We start from the raw sequence: 21,177 nt of genomic DNA, 5'->3' as shown, positions 1-21,177 counted from the left end.
ATGCAGGCGAGGCTGTAATACAGACACCAGCAAAAAAATATAGAGGAAGCTGGCCACATTTTTATATCTGAAAAAGCCCAAAACTGGTTCTCAAAATCATGGCTCCTATAAATACTAAAAAGATATGTTTTTTTTTCTGTCTTTTGATTTTTTTTGTGTGTCTGATGTTTTCTAAACAAAACAAAAAACACTCAAATTAATCCCAGAGATGCGGAGTTTGAACTGGTACAAGAGTTCAAATATCTTGGAGTAGTCTTTGACTCTACTCTTACATTTAAAGGTCACGTTAAGAAAATCTCTAAAAAATAAAATTCAGTCTTCAAAACTTCAGATCTATTCGTTCATCAATGACGTTACCGGCAGCTAGGATGTTTCTGCATTCTATGGTGTATCCTCGCACATCGAATATTGTTTTAGAACCTGGTCTCCTGCAAATGAAACCACATTTAAACAAATCATTATATAAAACAGCTTTAAAGATTTTTGCAAAAAGAAAACTGTTTTGTACAACCATTGTCGCATTCTTGAGACTTACAGTCTCCTCAACTTTGAGAATTTTAAATATCTTACATTAGTTTGAATGGTTTATAAAGTACTGAATGGTCTTGTGCCACCACCATTAAGGGAGTTCATAAAACTGAAAACCTCTTTTGGCAAAGCCCTCGGTCTATGGTTAGAGGAGACTGTGAAGTGCCCTTCAGACGGACCATCTTTGGCCACATTGTTATTTTAGGAGCTGTAACATCTGGAACAGCCTCCCTCTCAGTATCAGAGAATCCTCCACTTTGAACACATTCAGAACTAAGTTTAAAAAAATGGTTAAAAACAAATCAACAATGTGCTCATTAGACCTTATTTATCACCTGGTGCATGTCTCAGCCAAATGTCAGAATCGAGTGTTACCTGGTAAATATCTGTACATTTTCATGCTAATTCTCTGTTTGAACTGTATGACCTGCACTTTTAATAATGTAGCCTCGTTTTTTTTTTTAAATATATTTTCTAAGTTTGTTTTATAATTTTTACACCTGGCCCAGGGACAACAGTTGAAAACTAGGTTCATAGCTAACACTGGCAAATGTTCAAAAATGTTCATCAATGTGTACTGTCCTTGACAAACAAATAAATAAATAAATGACAATATCTTCAAAGATATCACACCACACCTCAGGAAGTCAATAAGGACATCAGCACCGTTTCCACAGACTGCAGATTCTTTCATATTATACCCAAAGTGGTTGCTGAATAGTATATTCACAGAAAAAAGTACTCTGAACCAAGAACAAAGGATGCAGTATCACAGATCCAAATTGTTGAGTCATTGTCCTGCAGTAAAAGTTTATAGTTTCACCTATCATACTTTTATTTTCCCCTGAGTTCCCTGTTATATAATGCGTCTCTGGTATAATCACGGGCAGCTGAACGAAAATAAAAACTGATTTCTAAACAGGTCTGGTAAAGAACTGTCTGACTGAAGCCAACACCTCACACATAAAAGGGCTTTTTAAAAAAAACAGATTTCTCTTTATAAGATTAATCTTAGTAAATGCCTTCACTATAATAATTGGGCATCGAAGACCAAAGGTTTAAAACCCGGTCTGGTAAAGAGAAGCCATGCACAAACACTGAAGTTGTGTGAATTTTTTCTGCACAATAGCAGTTAAATGCCAGGTGATAACAACCCTTAAATGTTCATACCAATAACAAAGAATAAGAAAGTAAAAATGTCCTAGATGCTAGTGTTCAGTTTGGGTGTTAAAAGCTACCAGAGCAAACAGACAAAGTCTAATTCAAGGTAACTACTGGCTTTTGGTTTCATTATTATATATTGCAAAATGATGTCATGTGCCACACAGTATAAGTTCAAGGTGTGTCTACAGTTAAATGGTTAATATTTTACCAAAGTTTACAGTGTTTGGTAATGGTCAGCACGCTAGATGGGTATATGATACAGCACTAAGCCAATTACTTTTGTTGGAGGTAATTTCAACTACATAAATGTGAAACACACCTGTTAAAAGAAATCATGTCAAAACAGTCATCCCTTAAAGTAGGTCAAATTCAAGATCAGATTTCTCCTCACCTATTTGAGCACATTAATGGATCAAACAAAGACCGAGAGACTTTTTATATATTAAAATTGTATTTCACCTAGTGATTTATCTTGCAACTTAAACACATTGAATAGTAGAGAGAGACATAAAAAGCAGATTGTGTGAAAAAGAGGAATCATAGCATTTTACACATAATTCTTAGTTTTAATAAGGTCTGGTTCATGGAATTTGCATTGTCTGAGAATAATCCCATCTAGGTTTCACTGAGTTATTCTTTTTCCGGCTTTACAATGAATTTCCATGTAATCTAGAATACAAAGAAAAATCTTTCACAGGCAAAAATGGCCCTTTGTCCTTTGGGTCCCTTTGTAATGTATCCCTGAAAACAAAGATATATGACACCAAAAACTTCCACCGACTCTTCTAAGGTGACTTAACAGTCTATTAAAACCATTGTTTCTTTAGTTTCCTGATACTACATATGCCTTTTAGAAAACACTGTTTTAACATGAATAAAAAAAGGAAAGTCAAAAATGGCCATTTAAGATAAATCTGTTTTTATCTTCATTTTTTTATTAACAGCAGCACATAACTGTTGCCAAATCTTTGACTTTTTAATCTGCTAACCTCTGTTGTTTATGCTAAAAGTCCATGGACTGAGATCTTTGTTGAGCCATGTCATATTTTGCCCTTCGGCTCCCTGCTTTTCTGACATACAGATCATACCTCCCCTCCCCCTCCTCTTCGTCCTCATCTTCTTCCATAACTCTATCCTGCTGCCACAGTACTCGATCACCCATAGCAGGTTGACTCTGCATTCGGCTCTGTTTTAAACCAGGCCAGCTTTTCTTCCTCAAACTGCTGTCCACATCTCTGAAAGAAGGCACATCAGTCTGACTGTCCCTTCTAAAAGGAGGTAGATCCAAAGATCCCTTCCCCAACGCATATGAACCAAGACTGGCTTTGATAGAGTTGATGGAAGCTTGGGAACCACAATGATGTTCGTGAACACAGCGAGATCCGGACGAAGATCTCCTCAGAGCTTGGAGGGACAGGAGTTCCTCTGAAAGCTCCCTTAAGTCTCCAGACATCTCCTAAAAGTAATAAACAGATCAAGGACATTTTATACGCTGGTAAGGAAAATAACAGGTATGTTTTTAATGGATAATACTTATAATTTGAACCTTATCTCTGACAGAAAACAGCTCGTAGTGCTGGGGTTCAAACATCTTCTGGAGGTGAGGGTTTTGGAACAGTTTTTTCTTTCGTCTCACTACCTTGAAAACATATAAAAATAATTTATGCACCAACAAAAATGCTGCTGTGGTTAATAGAAAGTAAAGTTTTTTTTCTTAATTTCAGGCCTTTATCTATCAAAACCTAATCACAGTAACCGAGTTATAACCAAGTTATAAAGTTATTTCTTTTCATTTTGTAGCTAAGAATGAACAAATACTAAACATTATTCCATTTATTGCCTTTGTTAATTTACGCAAAGGTTCTCAGCTGTTCCTTTAAAACAAAACTGTCATCAGAAATCATTTAAATCAAACCTGTGATCATTGTTTGAAAAAACTGAACTTCAGCCCCACTTTAGTTTTCAAACAGTAGGCCTCAAAAGGAAAGGAACAAGGACATCAGTGAGACAACTTTGGTTCGACTATAAGATTTGATTTAAAAAAAACAGCAGAGAAACTATTCCAATAACTATCATTTTTATATGTAATGATAAAAGCCATTAGAACAACCAACTAGATATGTGTTAACATCAGTAGATACTGCAGTAGATACTGCCTAGAGTACATGCAGATGTCTGGGTAATTTTGAGGTGGTAGTTGAATGCCTTGTGATTTTTTTTCTTTTTTTCCATTTACCAAACATGGAGATATACATAAAAGCCAATTATCTCTTTTGATTTCATCTTTCCAAAAATAACATTACTGTTTATTTAGTCGCTCATATGCAAACTTAAGTTCTGCAGCCTTATTTAAGGAGAAACTGAAATGGGTCTCAAGACAACATTTTTAAAGTTTGCTAACCTCTGGATTTTGGTCAAGACCAAGTCTGCAACCAGTTGTGACTACATTGGCAATATTCAAATGCAACAAATAGCACTATTGGCAGTATTTTCAAAGTTAATACTGCCACATGCACCCCTATGTGTTCAGAAGGAGACGTTGAGAGGGGTGAGGAAAACACTTCAGAAATTAAATTAAAGTTGGTAGTTGGTAGTTATAACACTGAGAAAAATTCTCTGGTACCTGATAACAAGTTTGTTTTTCATCTGACAAATTATTTATAAATAAATAACTGTTAATACAATTAGAGCAATAGTTATTGATAATAATAACAATAACAATAATAATAATAAAGAATAATTTAACTTTATTGATCTCACATTAGAGAAATTTAACTCAGCATTTAACCCCTCCCCTTGGACAGCAGAGGGCTGCCATCGTGGGGCGCCTGGGGAGCAGTGTCGGGGTTTTGCTCAGGGACCCAGAGTGGCAGTCAGTGGGAGTGAGGCTCGAACTCAGAACCTCAGGATCCCTAACCACCAGAGATGGCAAAAGTACGCACTTTCCGTACTTGAGTAAAAGTACAGATACTTGTGTTAAAAAATACTCTGGTAAAAGTGGAAGTACTGATTAAACTTCTTTACTCAAGTAAAAGTAACAAAGTATAGGCTTGTAAATTTACTTAAAGTATAAAAGTAAAAGTAGAAACCACTTTTTTCATGCCGTTGCCTACATTTTAAATGGATGTCTGCCAATAGGACTTGATCTCCGTTGTGTTCATTTTCAATCATCTCGTCGTCCATGCTACTATGCTAACGCCACCGCCACCAAGCTGCAATGATTTGCCGCCAATGAATACGCCAAATCTGTCGATTCATCTTGTAGTGGTGCGTCAAATGCAACGTAGATTCCCATCCAATTTGATTGAATTTGGTATTGATGACGTGAAAAATAATAACGGTAACTCCATTGAAATGATTTAAAACTAAAGTAACGAGCCAATTTTTTAAAATGTAAGGAGTAGAAAGTACAGATATTTGTGTAAAAATGTAAGGAGTAGAAGTAAAAAGTCGCCATAAAAATAAGTAGTAAAGTAAAGTAAAAATATCAGAAAAATCTACTTGAGTACAGTAACGAAGTATTTGTACTTCGTTACTTCCCATCTCTGCTAACCACTAGGCCGCCACTCCCCCCTTTTGAAAATAGTTTTTGCTTTGGTCATAGATTTTAATCTGTTCCTGGTGTTAACTGATTCTTAATTAGGGATTTTTTTCTTTTTGTTTATAAAACGTACAAAATGAACTGGGTAGGTCTTCATTTTGCCATTTATTTTAGCACTGCAAAGCCTTATATCGGTGAATATGCAAAAATATCTGCTGCTAGGAGAATCAGTAACTATTATTTTCAAGAATAAATGGAACTGTAAAGTGATTGACTAAAAACTGTTTTAGGTGGTTATGGTTGAATACATATTTTTTGTCAGATGGTTGAAGTGTTCTTGGATATAATGGTTTTGGCTGATGTTTTTTTTATTTTATTTTATGTTTAGTGTATTTATAACCTTTCCTAAACTGATTGACATTAATATTAGTTCTATCAATGTCATTTAATTTCAGTGAGTTTAATTCTTTACTTTGTGTTAGGAAACATATTTATGCTTCAGATTAGTGCTCTGCTTTGTTTTAACACAGCTTTTCTATTGTGCCTTTTTTTTTTGTTTCAGGAATAATAGGAATTGCATTGAATGCTACCTGCCGTCCTTTTTGTCTTACCAGAACTGAAGATTGATATTGAAATAAGTGTTAACATCTCATTTTTATTACCTTTTTACGTGGCTGTTTGACCTGCACCATTATGGAGAAAATCAGGAGTAACATCACTACCCCTGTAGAAATACAGATGATGGTTCCCTGAGTCTTGGTGATTTGGAAAATAGCAGTTTTGCTCTTTGCCTCTGGAATACAGACATGAGGAGATATATTAAGATAAAAATCAGAAGAAAATATCAGAAATGTTACAATAATTATTAGCTTCTTGCCATAGGTCTGTGTATACAGTATACGTATGCCTGCTAATCAGGGAATTAATCTACAGTAAATTCCCACACTCAAGTACCCCCAAACATGGTAAAAAGAAAGTAAGAAATCTGGGACTTCAGGGATATGCTTTTAGAATGATTACCAACATATTCATATACTTTTAGATTTTGACACTTTTTTGCTAAATAATTACTGACTGTTAAATAACAGATAATCTGTATTTTAAAGCCCCAAAATTGACTAAAATATACCATGACCATATGAGCCAAAAAGTCTCTACTAGATGAAAACAGGTCACGATCATAAGTTTCTGAGTTTCCCACTGAAAGGATTTTTCTAAATAATTCCCAGTTTTTATTCTTCTGTGGATTTAGTGTAAAATATTAATTAAACTCTGGTGTTTTGCTGCAAAGCACTGCTCATATTTACAAGCAGAGATCCTTCAAAGGCTCAAAGACAGTGATCAGATATAAGCATGACAAGTAAAGGAATTCCAAACATGACACCGCTCTATGTACTACAGCATGAAGAATGTGTCTGACTGAGCTGGGTTACCTTGGCAGTTGTTCTCATCCCAGGGAAAGACACAGTTTTGTACGCCATTACAGACCAGAGAGTTGTTGATGCACATGTTGCTGTGGCAGAAGAATGTGCTGCCAATGCAAGGAGCTAAAACACAAACACAACAGCTCTGTTTGAGAACTATAAAGGAAAATCCAGGTTGAAACAGCTTAAGCTGTACCTATATGAAGCAACCATCATATGGAAAACATAGGACACCTCATTTATTGTTCAGTGCTTCCAAAGTTAGTGCTCACACATGACTGATTATTCTCTTTTAAATATCTCAGAAAGAGAGTATTTTTCTACATGTTTACACATTACCTTAACTTTGTATTACGGTACTCAGTGTATAAACGATATTCTCATATAAACTGTGAAGGATTTTCAGCTGTAACATGTTTGAGTATTTTGCTGTGTTTTTTTTAGTTTGTTTGTTTTCTGCATATATTGCCTATTTATTAACAAATTGCCATTATTTTTTTTTAACACTAGGCCAGTCTAATTTGGAGTTTCAGGTCATTGTCATGTGTCAGAATTACGTTTTGCTTCATCTCAAATGGTTTTACAGATAATCGCACAATTTTTTCAGCACTCTTGGATACATGGAGCTAATGTGCATTCTATCAAGGGGAACTGTCCATGTCCTGCAGCACCAAAGCATCCATAAACTGTGAGAGCTATATGCTTCACGGTTGGTCTGTCCTTCTTCTGAAGTCCTCTTTATGCAGAGATGTTCTGGTGCCTCTAATACTTCAGTTTTAGACTCATCTGTGCAAAGAATATTATTAAAAAGATCCTGGTCTTTGTGCATATTCTGTCTTGTAAACCTTAGCATGGTTTATATGGTTTGATTAGAGAATAAAGGTTTCCAGCTTGCACACATCCTATGAAACCTAAACCTGATCAAACCCTTCTTTTTCTGGCTGTAGAGGCATAGATTTTAAACTAAAGTAATAGCTGGCTTCAGGTTCACATTTGGAAGATTTTGAGACCTTGTTTGCTATAACAAGGCCTGTTAGCAGTTGCTTTAAAATTTCTGTGTTTGTGATTTTTTTTTTTCTGCTTGAAGAAATGGCTGAATTGCAGTTTTTAGACCTCAATATATCTCTTTCAAGCTGCTACAATCCCAGCCTGGAGGCTTCAGATAGCGTTTTAAATCTCAGCACAGTGTTTACTTTTGCTTCAACACCCAGGAGAAAACCAACTAAATATGTAGAGGTCAAACAGGACAAACTTTGTTCAAAATACTGAGTCATTTGCACTTAATGTGACACAACTACATGTAATTTCAGCCATTTTAAGTAACAATATATTTTGGAGTGTCCTTACTTCTACGTTTTTCATCAGGCTGTTTTTTTTTTGCAGTTTGCCCAAGGTTTTTTCTTTTCTTTTCATCTATTGAAATTGTTTAGTTACATCATTAAAAAATTAAATTTATTCTATATTAAATTTCCATATTTCCATATATTTTAAAAAACTTATAAGCTACCCAAGGGTGTCCTAATTTGTAATTATTTGTGGGCAAATGATTTGTTTTTTAAAAGAACCTGTATACATCTGAAATTTAACTTAACTACCTCACTCTTAGCTATCATCACTAAACAATACATCACAATGGTCACTGCTACTCAAAATGAATAGAAGAAAAAGCAAAGATTAATCAGAAAGGTGAAACTCACGATCAGAGAAGACTGTGAACAGCATCTTGAAGCGGCTAAGACGGCTTGTCTCATCTGCCCACATCCTCACCACTCCAAAACCAGTCTCCAGCATGATATCATTAGCAACTGTACTACAAAACTTGGCCTGCAAGAAACCACACACCACTTTCATTGATAACTGTATGTGTGGCCTCGCTGAGGCTAGGTTTTCTAGGCCAGCTGCTCGTTATTCATCATCCAATCATACATTTATGGCAGGGAAAGAAAAACAAGGCATGTTAGAAACTCAGGATGATAAAGTGATGCCTTTACGGCATCAAATTAGTGCATCAAAGCACATGATGTGTTGTGCTGATGGCTTCAAACACTCAAGATGGCTCCTTTTTAAGGTATTTAATTGGTACAAAAATGTAACTTTTTATAATTCCTCATCTCGGGCTAATTGACCATCTGCATCTTTCTGATGTGCTAAAATGTTAGACAGTGTTTTACCTTGAGGTCCTCGATCGCACTGCTGCCATCATAAACAGCCACAAAATTCTTCTTACATTCATTTGAGTTTTCCATCTGATATTCCATGAATTTCAGGTAAATCTAAAAGAAATAAAAAGTAACACCATCTGTGCATGATAACATTTTCAGCATTGCTACTGTTCAAGCTCACTACTCAAATCAATCCTATCTTATCCTTTATTCAGTGCTAGAATAAAGGATAAGATAATCTAATGGCCAATAATTATGAATTTTATGTGATTTGATCAAAGACAAATACAATTTTAATTCCTAAACATTGGTTTGAAAATAAAGTTTATTACTTAGATCAAATGTTCCAAGGGAGATTACTGAGACATGCCGTACTCTGTTATTCACTGGGGCTTGTATAGTCCAGATGCAGTCCACTGCCTGGTCCGGCTTCACTTTATTCTCCTCCTCAACCTGGCTGGAGCGGATCATGCCATCAAGCCCATTTAGCTCAAACTGACAATCTGAACCACAGACAGACAAAATACGACTAAGAAGCATTAGAGGGATAAGAGGATCAAACATTTTAAGGACATTGACTGACAGCTTAATCTCAGTTATGACTTGTGAACGTCTCACCTGGGATGGGGTTTAAAAGTCCCCCTACGTGTAGATGAAATTCAGGATCTTTTTAGGAAAACGAGAGAGACACAGAGCATGGGGATTAAAAAACAACAAAACAAAAGTTGCTGTAAGAATATTGGCTTAAAAAGGTGACCCAATCAACTTTATGAAGTTTATTCACCTGCAGTAAACCTATACTGAACCTGGAATCCCTTCCCCTCAAGCTCTTCATCGCTGTAGAACCGGATCCACATGAAGCGTCCACTGGATTGGATAAGGCCGGGACTGGCTGTGCCACAGAAACGATGGATGAGCGGCGAGAAGCTGAAGGGACCGTCCCTCACCTCAATGTGGTCAAAGCGGCACTCGAATGAGGCTTCGATTTGAAAGAACTTGTTAAACAGCAGCTCAATCCTCTGACGGGCCAGAGCTGTCAAAACATAGGCAGGGTATCACTTTCTACTAAACCAAGCCATGGCACAAGAAGTAAGACTGCACTCTAAAAAGTATATACACACTAGACATATAAGTTATATTCTGGACAAATTATCTAAAAATGCAAATCAGTCTGAAGGAGGATAGCTTACATCCTAGGATGATACTTTATATAAAGTTAACCTTAAACTAAACCTTTGCAGAAGTAACCTTTGAATCAGTTAAGGAGTTCAATCTTTTTTTTTTATATGAATTAAATCAGTAAACAATTTTTCACTTATTCGTCGCAAATGAATATTAGAGTTTTATATGAATGAATACTTAGATTAATGTGCTGCTGAAAAAAATATTTTGCTTCCAAGCCACCATCAGAAAGATTTTTTGGTAAAACCCACGGTACTTAAAAATCAACTCTTTTTGCAAAGCTTAACAATCAGGCTCACATGCCTGTTACCTTCCAGTACGTAAAGGCACTCCTTGTTTGGAGGGTATGTATTTGGGTAGTTTGGAGAGTTGAAGCTTCCTCCATCTAATTTTCGAACCCAGGTCCCACAGTGGCGATTGTTCCGTGACTGCTCACTGAATCTGCCTCCTTTAGATCCTGCACCTCCTTCTACAAATTGAATGAAATTCTTTTATCAGTTGAGAATATGTAAACATTACTTTAACATCTTAAAAAAAGCTAAATGTTAATGGTGAGATGAGAATTACCTTTAATCCTCTGTGCAAGAGAAAATCCCTCTTTGGTGAAAAGGAGTAATATCCAAACTGTAGGAGGAATCATCAGTGAATGACGCCACAGCGAGGAGGGGTACAATCAAGGAATAAGAAAGATAGAGAGAGCTTAGCAGGATTTGTTTGACCGTGGTTGATGTCTCTTGATGTATATAAAAGGTCAGAGTTGAGGAGTTTAAAGTATTGCTTCGAGCATAAGACCATGCTGCTACTACCATCTGTTTGCATCCGAGGTTGCATCTTTTCATTACATTCATTTGTTTTGTTTTTCTTTGTTTGCTTCAGAGCTTAACTGAGAGGCTGAAACATTGACAATCTGTTTGCCTTGAACCAATACAGTGGTGTCTCAAGTTAACAGAGAAATCAAATGCCTGAAGGTTGGCTCAATTTTATGACAAAATGCATCTTAAATAAAGAAGTTTCCTGAGATCAAAAGATGCTAAACCGCCCTATAGATGTTTTTTTTTACTAAAATGTCAGTTTTACTTTACACTCAATGTGCACAATAACAATTAATTGTTATACTGTAGGTTCAACCCCCTGCTGACTTTTAATAATAATGTGAGGTATAGCTAATATCTTTTTCTTCTAGCTTTATTGTGCTTTAATATTACATTTTCTTAGAAACTTTACAGTTTAAAGTAGCATAAAAGATAATTAAAAACAAAGAAAAAGAAAATGGCAGAGATTAGAAAGAAATGATCTAAAGTGTCATTACACTATGTTCACAGTTAAGATGAAAAAATGCAAGGCAACATATATGGTTTTTGCTAAGCCACAGATGAGAAAACAAAACATTGCAACATTTAATGGAAAAAATCTCTTTCTCTCTTCAAAGGGTGCTCACTAAACACCAGCTAGTGGGACTGTTGCCATAGGAATCAGAGCATGCAAAATCAGGGAAATGTTGTAGATAAATGAATGAAAAATAAATCTAAGGAGCTTAAACTAGTAACCAGTGGATTTAAACTACAAATGAAAAATATAGGTTTTTAAACAACATATATTTCCAAAGAGGAAGTTGCTGGATTAAAGAAGCCCCTGTCACTCTTTAATCCACTACGTTTGCTCGTGCAAGAAAGCATAATAAAGAAAACATATTGATGTCACTCACCTGCATGCATATTTCAGCTGGAGTCCGTTTTGCAGTTGTTTTTTGTGTTCCTTCTTTTTTAAACCTTACCAAATGGGTGTTCCACACATCCCCTTTTAAGTCTGTGCCTCGGATTAGGGAATGGAGACATTACTGATTTTCAGAATCCACTTTTAACCTTTTCATCCTCAACTCTCTGATCAGAATAAGAGAGGCTTTGGGTGAAAAAAACATCTTAAGAACTTAAAATACATAATCAGTATTTGTCAATAGAATAGTTTTCCTGGGTAAACAGGCAACTCCAACAAAGCTCAGCTTCCTTCTCTCCAACAAAATGATGATCGCTCTGGAGATGCAGATGGTTATAAGACTTAGCTCAGTTGGCGCTGGATGTGGGAAGTGATGATGCGCATGTGCTTGTCGTAGTGGAGTTATGAGTTATTTGATAACACTGCCTCATCCTGCTTGGATTAGTGACGATTTAAACTCGGAATTCCCTTTTAATTAATTAGTTGAGTGTGGGTGGATTTTCAGAAAGCAAATGCATTCTCTGTCTACTATATAAAGCAAAAAAAAAATGGAAACAATGAGAGCTTTCAAAAGTGGAGAATCAATTTCCTTCAACTAATCTTGGGCATACGTCTATGGAAATAAAAACAATAAAAAATTAATCAATTTAATATATTATGTAATCTGTCTTCTTTAAAGCACACCATAAAGTAATTTGAACTTTTACACATAAATCAAAAATCAGGGAGGTGGGATGAGGTCCGCTTCCATGGAAACCCTGATATCTGATTGGCTGCTTCTCACTAAAGTTAAGATTTTTACAGTAAAAGTTTTATATAATTTTCTAAAACATGCTGGCATTTATTTACAGCACACTCTTCCTCTAAAAAATTCACATTCAAAGCTACAAAAATAGTTTATTACACATATCAAAAGAGCGCAGAAAGCATGAGAGAAGAGGAGATTTAGAGAGAGTCCAGAAAGTATCAGGGAAGAAAGAAAGAAGACCTCTTATCATAAGGAATAAAAAAAATTGTCAGTGTAAAAAGTAAAACCGTATTAAATGTGCTTAAAAGAGCATATCTCTAAGTTACTCTGTAAAGTTACAGTAACTTAGAGATATCACAGAAAAGAGGATTTAGCTCAAACTTAGAGAACCTGAGCAGCACAAGAGAGCATAGGTCACCAAACAGCACAGTGACCACCTGTAGCCCTATATATAGGTTAACTGGCTGATTACAATATTGTAGACACCTGTGACGCTAATTAGTGGACAGACCTTGATATTCCTTTGGTTACTTTATTTTCAGTCTTTTCTAAAGGTACCATAATTTTGTCCAGGCCTGTTTCAGGAGATTTTTGTTTTTTTCTAATCATTCTGTTGAAGCATGATTGAAAAGCATGTATGAATTTCCTTTTTTTAACTTTCATAGAATTTTAATTTATTATTATATATCAAGTTATTTTTCTGGCTTTTCTTTCATTAAACAAGAGCTACTATAAATGTTGTCAATGTGCAGCTTTTTAGGCCCTAACATAAAGGCATTAAGGACAGACTGTCATTTTCTGAGGCAGCCTAATGCTTTCATAGTGTAATCAAAAATGTATTTATCATAATATTGTATATGAAATAATTTCTCAATTTATCAAATGATTATCTAATCATAGTATACAAAAAAGTAATTAGATCCACCACAACAGGGATGTACAAAACATTCCTTCTAGTTTATTAAGATATTTTTCTATATTTTCTATTCTGGTCCTTACAATACCAGATCTTTCCCACAATTTTGTGTTTGCTTGAATTAAGAAAAATACAAAATCAAAGGATATGATTAGTAACTTAATATCTAAGCAGTCGTTTTATTAAATAGTTATTTATACAATTGATGGATTTCTTTTGTTATATATTTATATATATTTCTTTTGTTATATATTTATTTCTGAAACTTGTGCATATCTCCTCAGGTATGCGGGTATCTTTCCTTAAAATACATTTACTCATGGTGGGCCACCACGACCAGCATTGCAGCTTTCCGTTTTCAGTCGGATGTCAGAATTATGAGTTGTAAGTTGATAATACCTATAATAATACAATTTCAGACAGGAATAGCCCCTCCCGCAGGTTCGGGGTCTGGCCTTGGTCTGCTCTCTGTGGGATTTGCCACAGAGAGATTCGCAGTGGTGCAGTTTATAGCACTGTTGTCTTACATCAAGACTTTCTGCATGTAGTTTGTGTGTTCTTCCCATGCATTTGTTGATTCTCGCCAGGTACCCAGACTCCCACCACAGCCCAAATCATGTTAGGTTGATTTGTGTCTCTAAATTGTGGGCATATTTGTTTTGCAATCGTGCATCTTTGTGTCATTCTGTTAATACCTTGAGACCTGTTCAGAATGTATCCTGCCTTTTGCCAAAAAATGTTAGAGAGAGGCACCATCCCCATATGACCCTGACAGACAACAGGTACGGAAAATAGATGCATCCATGCATTGCTGTTGTAAGACAGAACCACCTAAGCTTACTCTTTGGCTTTACGCTAAGTTTAACTAGATCATGTTTTCCCAAACTTATCAGCTCCTGACCCACAAAATGTTGCAAAAGTTACCTCATGAACCAAACTAATGGATGTGTATGCACATGTTTTATCCAAAATCCATTAACAAATCATTTGTCACACAGGATGGAAGTAACATTCCCTATAAACAATCAATCCTCTCCATCAACGTCACCACGACACGTGACAAGGGAAGATGTTTGTGTATCTGTGTATGGACCATTTTCCATAAATCATAGCACCTTGTTGGAACCGACTGCTGTTATGGGGACAACTAATCTTGTGGTCCCTGCAAGGATAGAGAAATGTGATTTTCTGTGTGTGTTCTTGCATTTGATATAACGTGGGGCCCATTTTCTGGAAAAACAGTACATGGTGAAGGCCGACTGCTCTATGTAAAGCCCAATGTCTGGAAGCCATGAGGGGAATTGCTGTTTAATGGCCAGGGGCTATGTTTAGTACTAAGGTCTAATTAGAGATTAGGTTGGGGTCAGGGTTACTAGAAAATCATTATGGTAAAGTTCAGGGTAAGGGTCACAGATAGGCTATAGAAATGGGTTAGAAATAATGGCGCATCCAAACCGAACCCAGTGTAATTTCTGCCTACACCGCGCAGAGTTGACCACTGTGCATTTCAGATAGGAGAAACTTCAACTTCTATCAGTCAGTTTCAAGTCAACATGATGATCAGGGATTTTATCAAGTGAGTCATGAACCTTTTTTTTAGCTGTGGTAAGCCAAACAACACCATCAGCATCAATTTCTATGGGTCCAGCCAATTCTCCAGAAACTGAAATAGCTTAGAGAGTATCACCACCTTCTCCAAAAACTCAGGAGTACTTCCTTATATCTAGCCAGGCAGAGAGCACCAGTCCTGGGGAGAGGTAGCGTCTGGCCAGGGTCTGCACTGCAGCTAGGGCGATGAGGAATGAATTCTTCAATATTCATTATTTCAACCATGGTCGCTATTACCTTCTCTATATTCTATTTTGATTAAGGAAAGCTTTGACTCAGCTACTCTCCATCAAAACCATGTCACAACCAGTCCCTGATGGTTGCTGCACCATGATTTCAGTCAAAAGTTCAGAGTTTTCAACTTCAGAGGTCACCGCTCTGCTCTGACCGTCCAGAGCCGTAGAATTCCCTCTGGTCACTTCACCGCTCTTGCGGCCATAAGACCATAAGAAAACCTGTTAATTCAATGCTACTTTCATGTACATTATGGCTGTGCATTTCCTAGTTTATGATTAACTACTCTGAGAAGAACTTCCTTCTTCAATATGGTGGAACTGCTTCCATCTTCCCAGGGATCTCCAGTTTTTCCAGCGCTCACAAGCATGTCCTAATCCTACAGATTTTATTGTCTCTAAGCATCAGATGTTGCACTGTAGATTATGTCACAACTAATCACTCTCATGTATGAGCACTAGGCAGTGTTTAATCCCACACTCAGTAAATGAGAAACCAGGGCAACTGCTAATAAGTAAGATGTTTATTTGTACAGTCAGACCATGATTTACATGTTACTTTTCTTTCAGGGCATTCAAAGTTGATGCTATCTTAAAAACAGCAATCTTTATCACATAAATTTGCAACTTGAAATTTAATCATCATCATAGATTATTCTGAGCATAATACCCAGCTTAGAGTTCAGAGCTGCACTCTGGTCGAGCCCTGAGAGTTAACACAAATATCCTATTCTTAGACAGATGCAGACATATCATGAGGCAGGAAAAGCTGATGCTAAACTCTGATCTTATCTCAAGCCCATATGACAACAGATTAGAAAAAGAAAGGAAGCAAACTGACCTCATAAAACAAATGCTAGCCTTCCAAACATCTCACACTCAACACTGATTTCTGCAGATGCGCTATAAAGCTGCATCAGAGGCCCTTTCTGAACCCTTTCCTTATCTCAGGTCAACAACACAACAGATTAGATTTAGGAATACAACAAACTGACCCCATAAGACAAATTTGAAAAAAGAAAAAAAAAATCTGGTTTAAGCCTTAAGAAGGACTTTTAAATAAAACTACTAGTGGGGTAAGTGTTTTTTAATTCATAAATATTTGAGGTTTGGCCCCCCTGATTTCCCTGTAATCCCATATTAACTTTTTTCTTATACAGAAAAAATTATATACTAATATTTGGTACAACACTTACATTTGTTTAATTGCTTGACACAAAACTGGCAAACTCAATAACATGATACAAACAAAATGACTTTATGTGTCTACATATGGTGAAGACATTTACTAAAGTTGCAACTGTGCATTAAAATAAGGATGCATTGAGACTATGGGGACTTTGAACATAATATGGTTGGTGCCAAAGGGGCAAAATCTAAATATTTGAGAAACGCTTTATTTTCTGGGACCTTTCACACCAAGCCACCTCTCAGGTTCACAGGTCAGGGGGAAAAATAAAATATCTCATGGGTAAGAGTTGCCCATGGAGAGAAGAGAGGACTGAACAGTAGCTTAAAGTACACTAGGGCATGTTTAATACCATCGCTGATCCTTGAGCCAGATAGACAACAGTAACATGAGACTATTGGTGAGCCTTCTGTCTATTAGGTACAGGAACCTGAGGCTACAATTTCGACAGACTTACTTACTTAAGTAGACAACAGCAGTTATGAAGAAAAAAAATACATAAATCTGGGCCCCTATTTCTTTAGAGTGTCCAGATCTCAGGCCATTGGTCACCTTTGAGATGTGGTTAGAGGTAAATTTGAATCATGTATATGCAGATAAGAAAATCTGAAGAAGAAATATATGATACTATCACCTCAATGTAGAATTGTTTTATACAACAATTGAAGCATTGCTTCCTTTTTTTAAATGCCAAGAAAAGCTGGCAGAAGTCGCATCATCTCTGGACTTACAAAAAAAGAAGTTAATAAATTCACAGTTACTTCTAGATGTTCTTTAAAGGGAAAGAGTACCACTACTCATTGTCTTCATCTTCATCAGGGATAGGATCACTGGGCAACTGTCTCAGAAGAGACTCCCAGACCTCCCTCTCTCTGCAGATGCCTTCTACAGCTTTTCTGGGGGACACCCGGGGCACTCCCAGGCCAGTATAGCGACATAGTCCCTGTAGTGTGTCCTGGATCATCCCTGGTCCTCCTCCCGATGGGACTCAGCTGGAACACCTCACCAAGGAAAGTACCTGAAAATACTGCATATAAAGGTTATGACCAGCACCAGAAGGTCCAAAACAGAAGGCAGCCCTATCGGAGTCCAACATGCAGTGGGAAAAGGTCCAACTTTATGCCTGCAATGCAGACCAGACTCCTGCTCTACTTCTAAAGAGAAAGGATGGCCCCTAGTAAAGGGCCCCCCTCCATACTATATGACAGTGGCACTACAAATGAGACAGTCAAACGCCTTTTCAAGGTCCAAAGGGCACATGTGAACTGGTTGGACAGACTCCCATTAGCCCTCGAGCACCCTAGAGAGAGTGTAGAGCTGGTCCACTGTTCCATGGCTGGGAGGAAATCCACACTGCTCCTACTGAAGCCAAGGTTCAACTATTAGCTAGACTCTCCTCTTCAGCACCCTGGCATAGGCCTTTCTAGAGAGTCTGTGAAGTGTGATCCCCTATAGTCAGAACACACCTCCAGTCTCCCTTCTTATGCAGAGTAACAACCACCCCAGTCTGTCAGTCTAGGGGTACGTTCCTCGACCTCCATGTGATTTTGAAGAGACGTGACAGCCACAACAGCCCAACAACATCTATAGATCTAAAGTACTCAGGTCGGATCTCGTCCATCCCCAAAGCCATGGTGGAGTTTTTTGACCACCTCGGTGATTTCACCCTGGATGATGATCAAATCTGAGCCGAAGCACCCTGTCTCTTCTTACACCATGGAAAGTATGTCTTCCTCCGTACGATCATGTCCTCTTTCGGGGTGTTAGAGATAGGCTCTGTGTATGGCCCCAGTGGCTTCTGGTTTAGGTGTTTTCTGGGAAATCTTAGGAAGCGCTGGCTGTTCTTGGTTATTGCTTTAGTGTTGTGGACCAAGGGAGATCTTCAGAAATGTATACCCCTAGGAATTCCATTGAATACATCATGAGGCCAATTTTCTGGAAAAGTAGGATGCTGTGGGGACCAAGAGCTCCTTTTGGGGCCAGATGCCTCGAGAGGAGGGAATCGCTGTTTTAAAGTCAGGGGTCACATTTAGGACTAAGGTGTGAATTGAATTTAGGTTAGGGTTAGGAATTAACCTTTAACGGATAGGTTTAGAGTAACCAGAGATGGCAAAAGTACTCACTTTCCGTACTTGAGTAAAAGTACAGATACTTGTGTTAAAAAATACTCTGGTAAAAGTGGAAGTACTGATTAAACTTCTTTACTCAAGTAAAAGTAACAAAGTACAGGCTTGTAAATTTACTTAAAGTATAAAAGTAAAAGTAGAAACCACTTTTTTCATGCCGTTGCCTACATTTTAAATGGATGTCTGCCAATAGGACTAGATCTCCGTTGTGTTCATTTTCAATCATCTCGTTGTCCATACTACTATGCTAACGCCACCGCCACCAAGCTGCAATGATTTGCCGCGAATGAATACGCCAAATCTGTCAATTCATCTTGTAGTGGTGCGTCAAATGCAACGTAGATTCCCATCCAATTAGATTGAATTTGGTATTGATGACGTGGGAAATAATAACGGTTACTCCATTGAAATGATTCAAACCTAAAGTAACAAGCCAATTTTTTAAAATGTAAGGAGTAGAAGTAAAAAGTCGCCATAAAAATAAGTAGTAAAGTAAAGTAAAAATATCAGAAAAATCTACTTGAGTACAGTAACGAAGTATTTGTACTTTGTTACTTCCCATCTCTGAGAGTAACAGTCATGGTTAGGCTGTATAAATGGGTTAGAAATGAATGGAAGTCAATAGACAGGCCTTATAAAGACAGAGAGATGTATTGTGAGTGGGTTAGTGTGTGTGTATACCTCATACATTTAAAAAAAATAAAGTATGTGGACTATTGTTTCACCTCTTGTTAAATATAGTAAAATAAAAGGCTCAAATTTTATATAACTTTTTACACATTGCCAGCAGGGGAACCAGTAGATGTAAGGAATGCTGTATAAAGCAAAGGACAGAATATTACTTTTATTAACTTCGCATTAAAACAGGCCTGATTTATTAACTTCTTTATTAGATTCATCTATTGGATGCTTAATCATGTCTTGCTGGTAGTGTAATGACTTAAACCAGCATGTATTCACTAATATACTTTAGTGAATACATGGAAATACTTTATTTTTGCAAGGGGCAAAAACCTTTAACTACAGTAATCAAATGCTTTCTAAACCAACACTCCTCTGCACCACAGAGCTAATCACAGCAACTCCTTCTGATTTTCTAGCTTTCTGAGACAGATGACCAATGATTATGATACTTACTATAAGCACATTTAAGTCTGTTGAATTAACTTCAAAAACAAGGTAACAAGACTGAAAGGCTTGGAAAACCTAGAATAGATATAATACAGATTATGTAAAACATATCATTTCACTCTGCTAATCAACCAATCGTTTTAATTCCTCACTAAAAAATAAGTTGAGTCTTAGCCCAGTTCTAACAGTAGCATAAAATGAGTTATAAAGAAAACCCTCATACTTATGTTCTTATATAAATAACTGTAAGACCTTTTGGTCATGTTTGACCTGAAATTCGGCATGCAAGAAAAGCAGTGACAAGATTTATGCCATTAGTCCACAGAAATCTTCTTACAGCCTGATCTTTTGATGTGGCAGGATGCCTGGGGGAGGATGAGTCCAATACTGAACTGGATTCTACAAAGATCTTTATATATATATATATATATATATATATATATATATATATATATATATATATATATATATATATATATATATATATATGTGTGTGTGATTTTTTTTGTGTAATAGAAGTAATAGATTTTATTATGTTATTTTTATTTCTTGACTGCAGATTTGATTTGTATTATATTTACCAAATATCTGTACAATTTCCATTTATTGGTACTTCTAAGAAGCTAGATTTTCTGACTCCTTACATAAATGTATGGTAAAATCTGGTTTAGTCGCTCACTTGCTTGAACACTCTCTGCAGCAAAAAAAAAAAAAACAACAACTCAGATGTCTTGTCATGAGAGATTTTTATTTTTTTTTTAGTATTTGCCAGTTCAGCTGCTGATTATTTATTGTTCCTGAAATGCACTAAACCCGAAAGCTTGAAGGGAAATTAAACTTTGCATGCGACACACTGGTTTACTTAAGATCTTTTTTTTTTCCCACCCTTCTTTTCCAGTTTTTAATTTAGCCCAATATTTAAAGCTGCTCTTTGTAATCAAAGCCTAAGCACTTGCAAGAAGGAGCTTAAGAGAGATAATTAAAAGGGCCGAGTACAAGATGGCAGCTTTGTGTAGAGAAGCACAGAAAGGGAAAGTCTGACACAGGGATGCTCAGGGTTTGGAGAGGATGAGGATGGGTGACGAAAAAATAAAGAGAGGGGCTAGGAAATAATATAAATTATAACAAGACATCTGCTGCTGGTCAGTACAAGACATCTTCAACACATCATACTCAGAAGAATCAACATTTATTTTAACAGTTAAAACAACTTTGGAGCAGAAAATGCTGTAATGGATTTCAGTAAGGGAACAAAAATATGATTGGGGGAATAAAATAAATGACTGGAGCCTAAACAGAGATAAACAGAGACAACAGTTAGAACTGAAATTAGACGTTTAAGTACTGTTTTAATCGAGGAGGTGATGTTGAGTGCTGTTTAGAAAGGCTGCAAAATAAACAATCAGAAGGGCAGCAGAGGACTAAAATATTAATGACAGACCCTTGACAAGATAAAACAAAAATGTAACTGAAAATAGAGTACTGGGACCCCAAACCCTCCCTCTTCAGCCT

The 21,177-nt window shown here is 36.7% G+C and overlaps 1 protein-coding gene across 4 annotated transcripts; it reads right to left on the bottom strand.

The window, feature by feature from the left end:
* Window positions 1–1,056: 1,056 nt before the first annotated feature.
* Window positions 1,057–12,040, bottom strand: neto2b (neuropilin (NRP) and tolloid (TLL)-like 2b). 4 transcript variants are annotated; one of them, XM_038299940.1, is made up of 12 exons: window positions 11,707–12,040; window positions 10,569–10,578; window positions 10,312–10,470; window positions 9,604–9,852; window positions 9,438–9,485; window positions 9,195–9,322; window positions 8,829–8,930; window positions 8,355–8,481; window positions 6,667–6,780; window positions 5,896–6,026; window positions 3,239–3,331; window positions 1,057–3,148 (listed from the first exon to the last, which is right to left on the bottom strand). In XM_038299940.1, the coding sequence occupies exons 1-12, from the start codon at window positions 11,710–11,712 to the stop codon at window positions 2,696–2,698; spliced, it is 1,620 nt and encodes a 539-aa protein (XP_038155868.1). In that variant the 5' UTR covers window positions 11,713–12,040; the 3' UTR covers window positions 1,057–2,695. The 4 variants fall into 4 exon arrangements, 3 of the variants coding, with proteins under 3 accessions (XP_038155868.1, XP_038155866.1, XP_038155867.1); XM_038299939.1 differs by having other exon boundaries at window positions 1,063–3,148; window positions 10,569–10,625; XR_005282055.1 differs by having other exon boundaries at window positions 3,129–3,148; window positions 3,239–3,327; window positions 10,569–10,625.
* Between the last annotated feature and the right edge of the window lie 9,137 nt (window positions 12,041–21,177).

Source organism: Cyprinodon tularosa, unplaced genomic scaffold (assembly GCF_016077235.1).
Source record: "Cyprinodon tularosa strain WSP-4 unplaced genomic scaffold, ASM1607723v1 ctg44, whole genome shotgun sequence".
In the NCBI taxonomy this organism is placed as follows: Eukaryota; Metazoa; Chordata; class Actinopteri; order Cyprinodontiformes; family Cyprinodontidae; genus Cyprinodon; species Cyprinodon tularosa.
This window is presented reverse-complemented; position numbering and strand designations above follow the sequence as displayed.

Bases quoted from the DNA above. Each gene is read 5' to 3' on its own strand.
- neto2b (XM_038299938.1), bottom strand. From the start codon at position 10,641: ATGATTCCTCCTACAGTTTGGATATTACTCCTTTTCACCAAAGAGGGA. The intron at 10,471-10,568 runs GTAATTCTCATC...TTCAATTTGTAG, and splicing joins TCTTGCACAGAGGATTAAAG to AAGGAGGTGCAGGATCTAAA. The intron at 9,486-9,603 runs GTGAATAAACTT...TTTCCTAAAAAG, and splicing joins TCAGTATAGGTTTACTGCAG to ATCCTGAATTTCATCTACAC.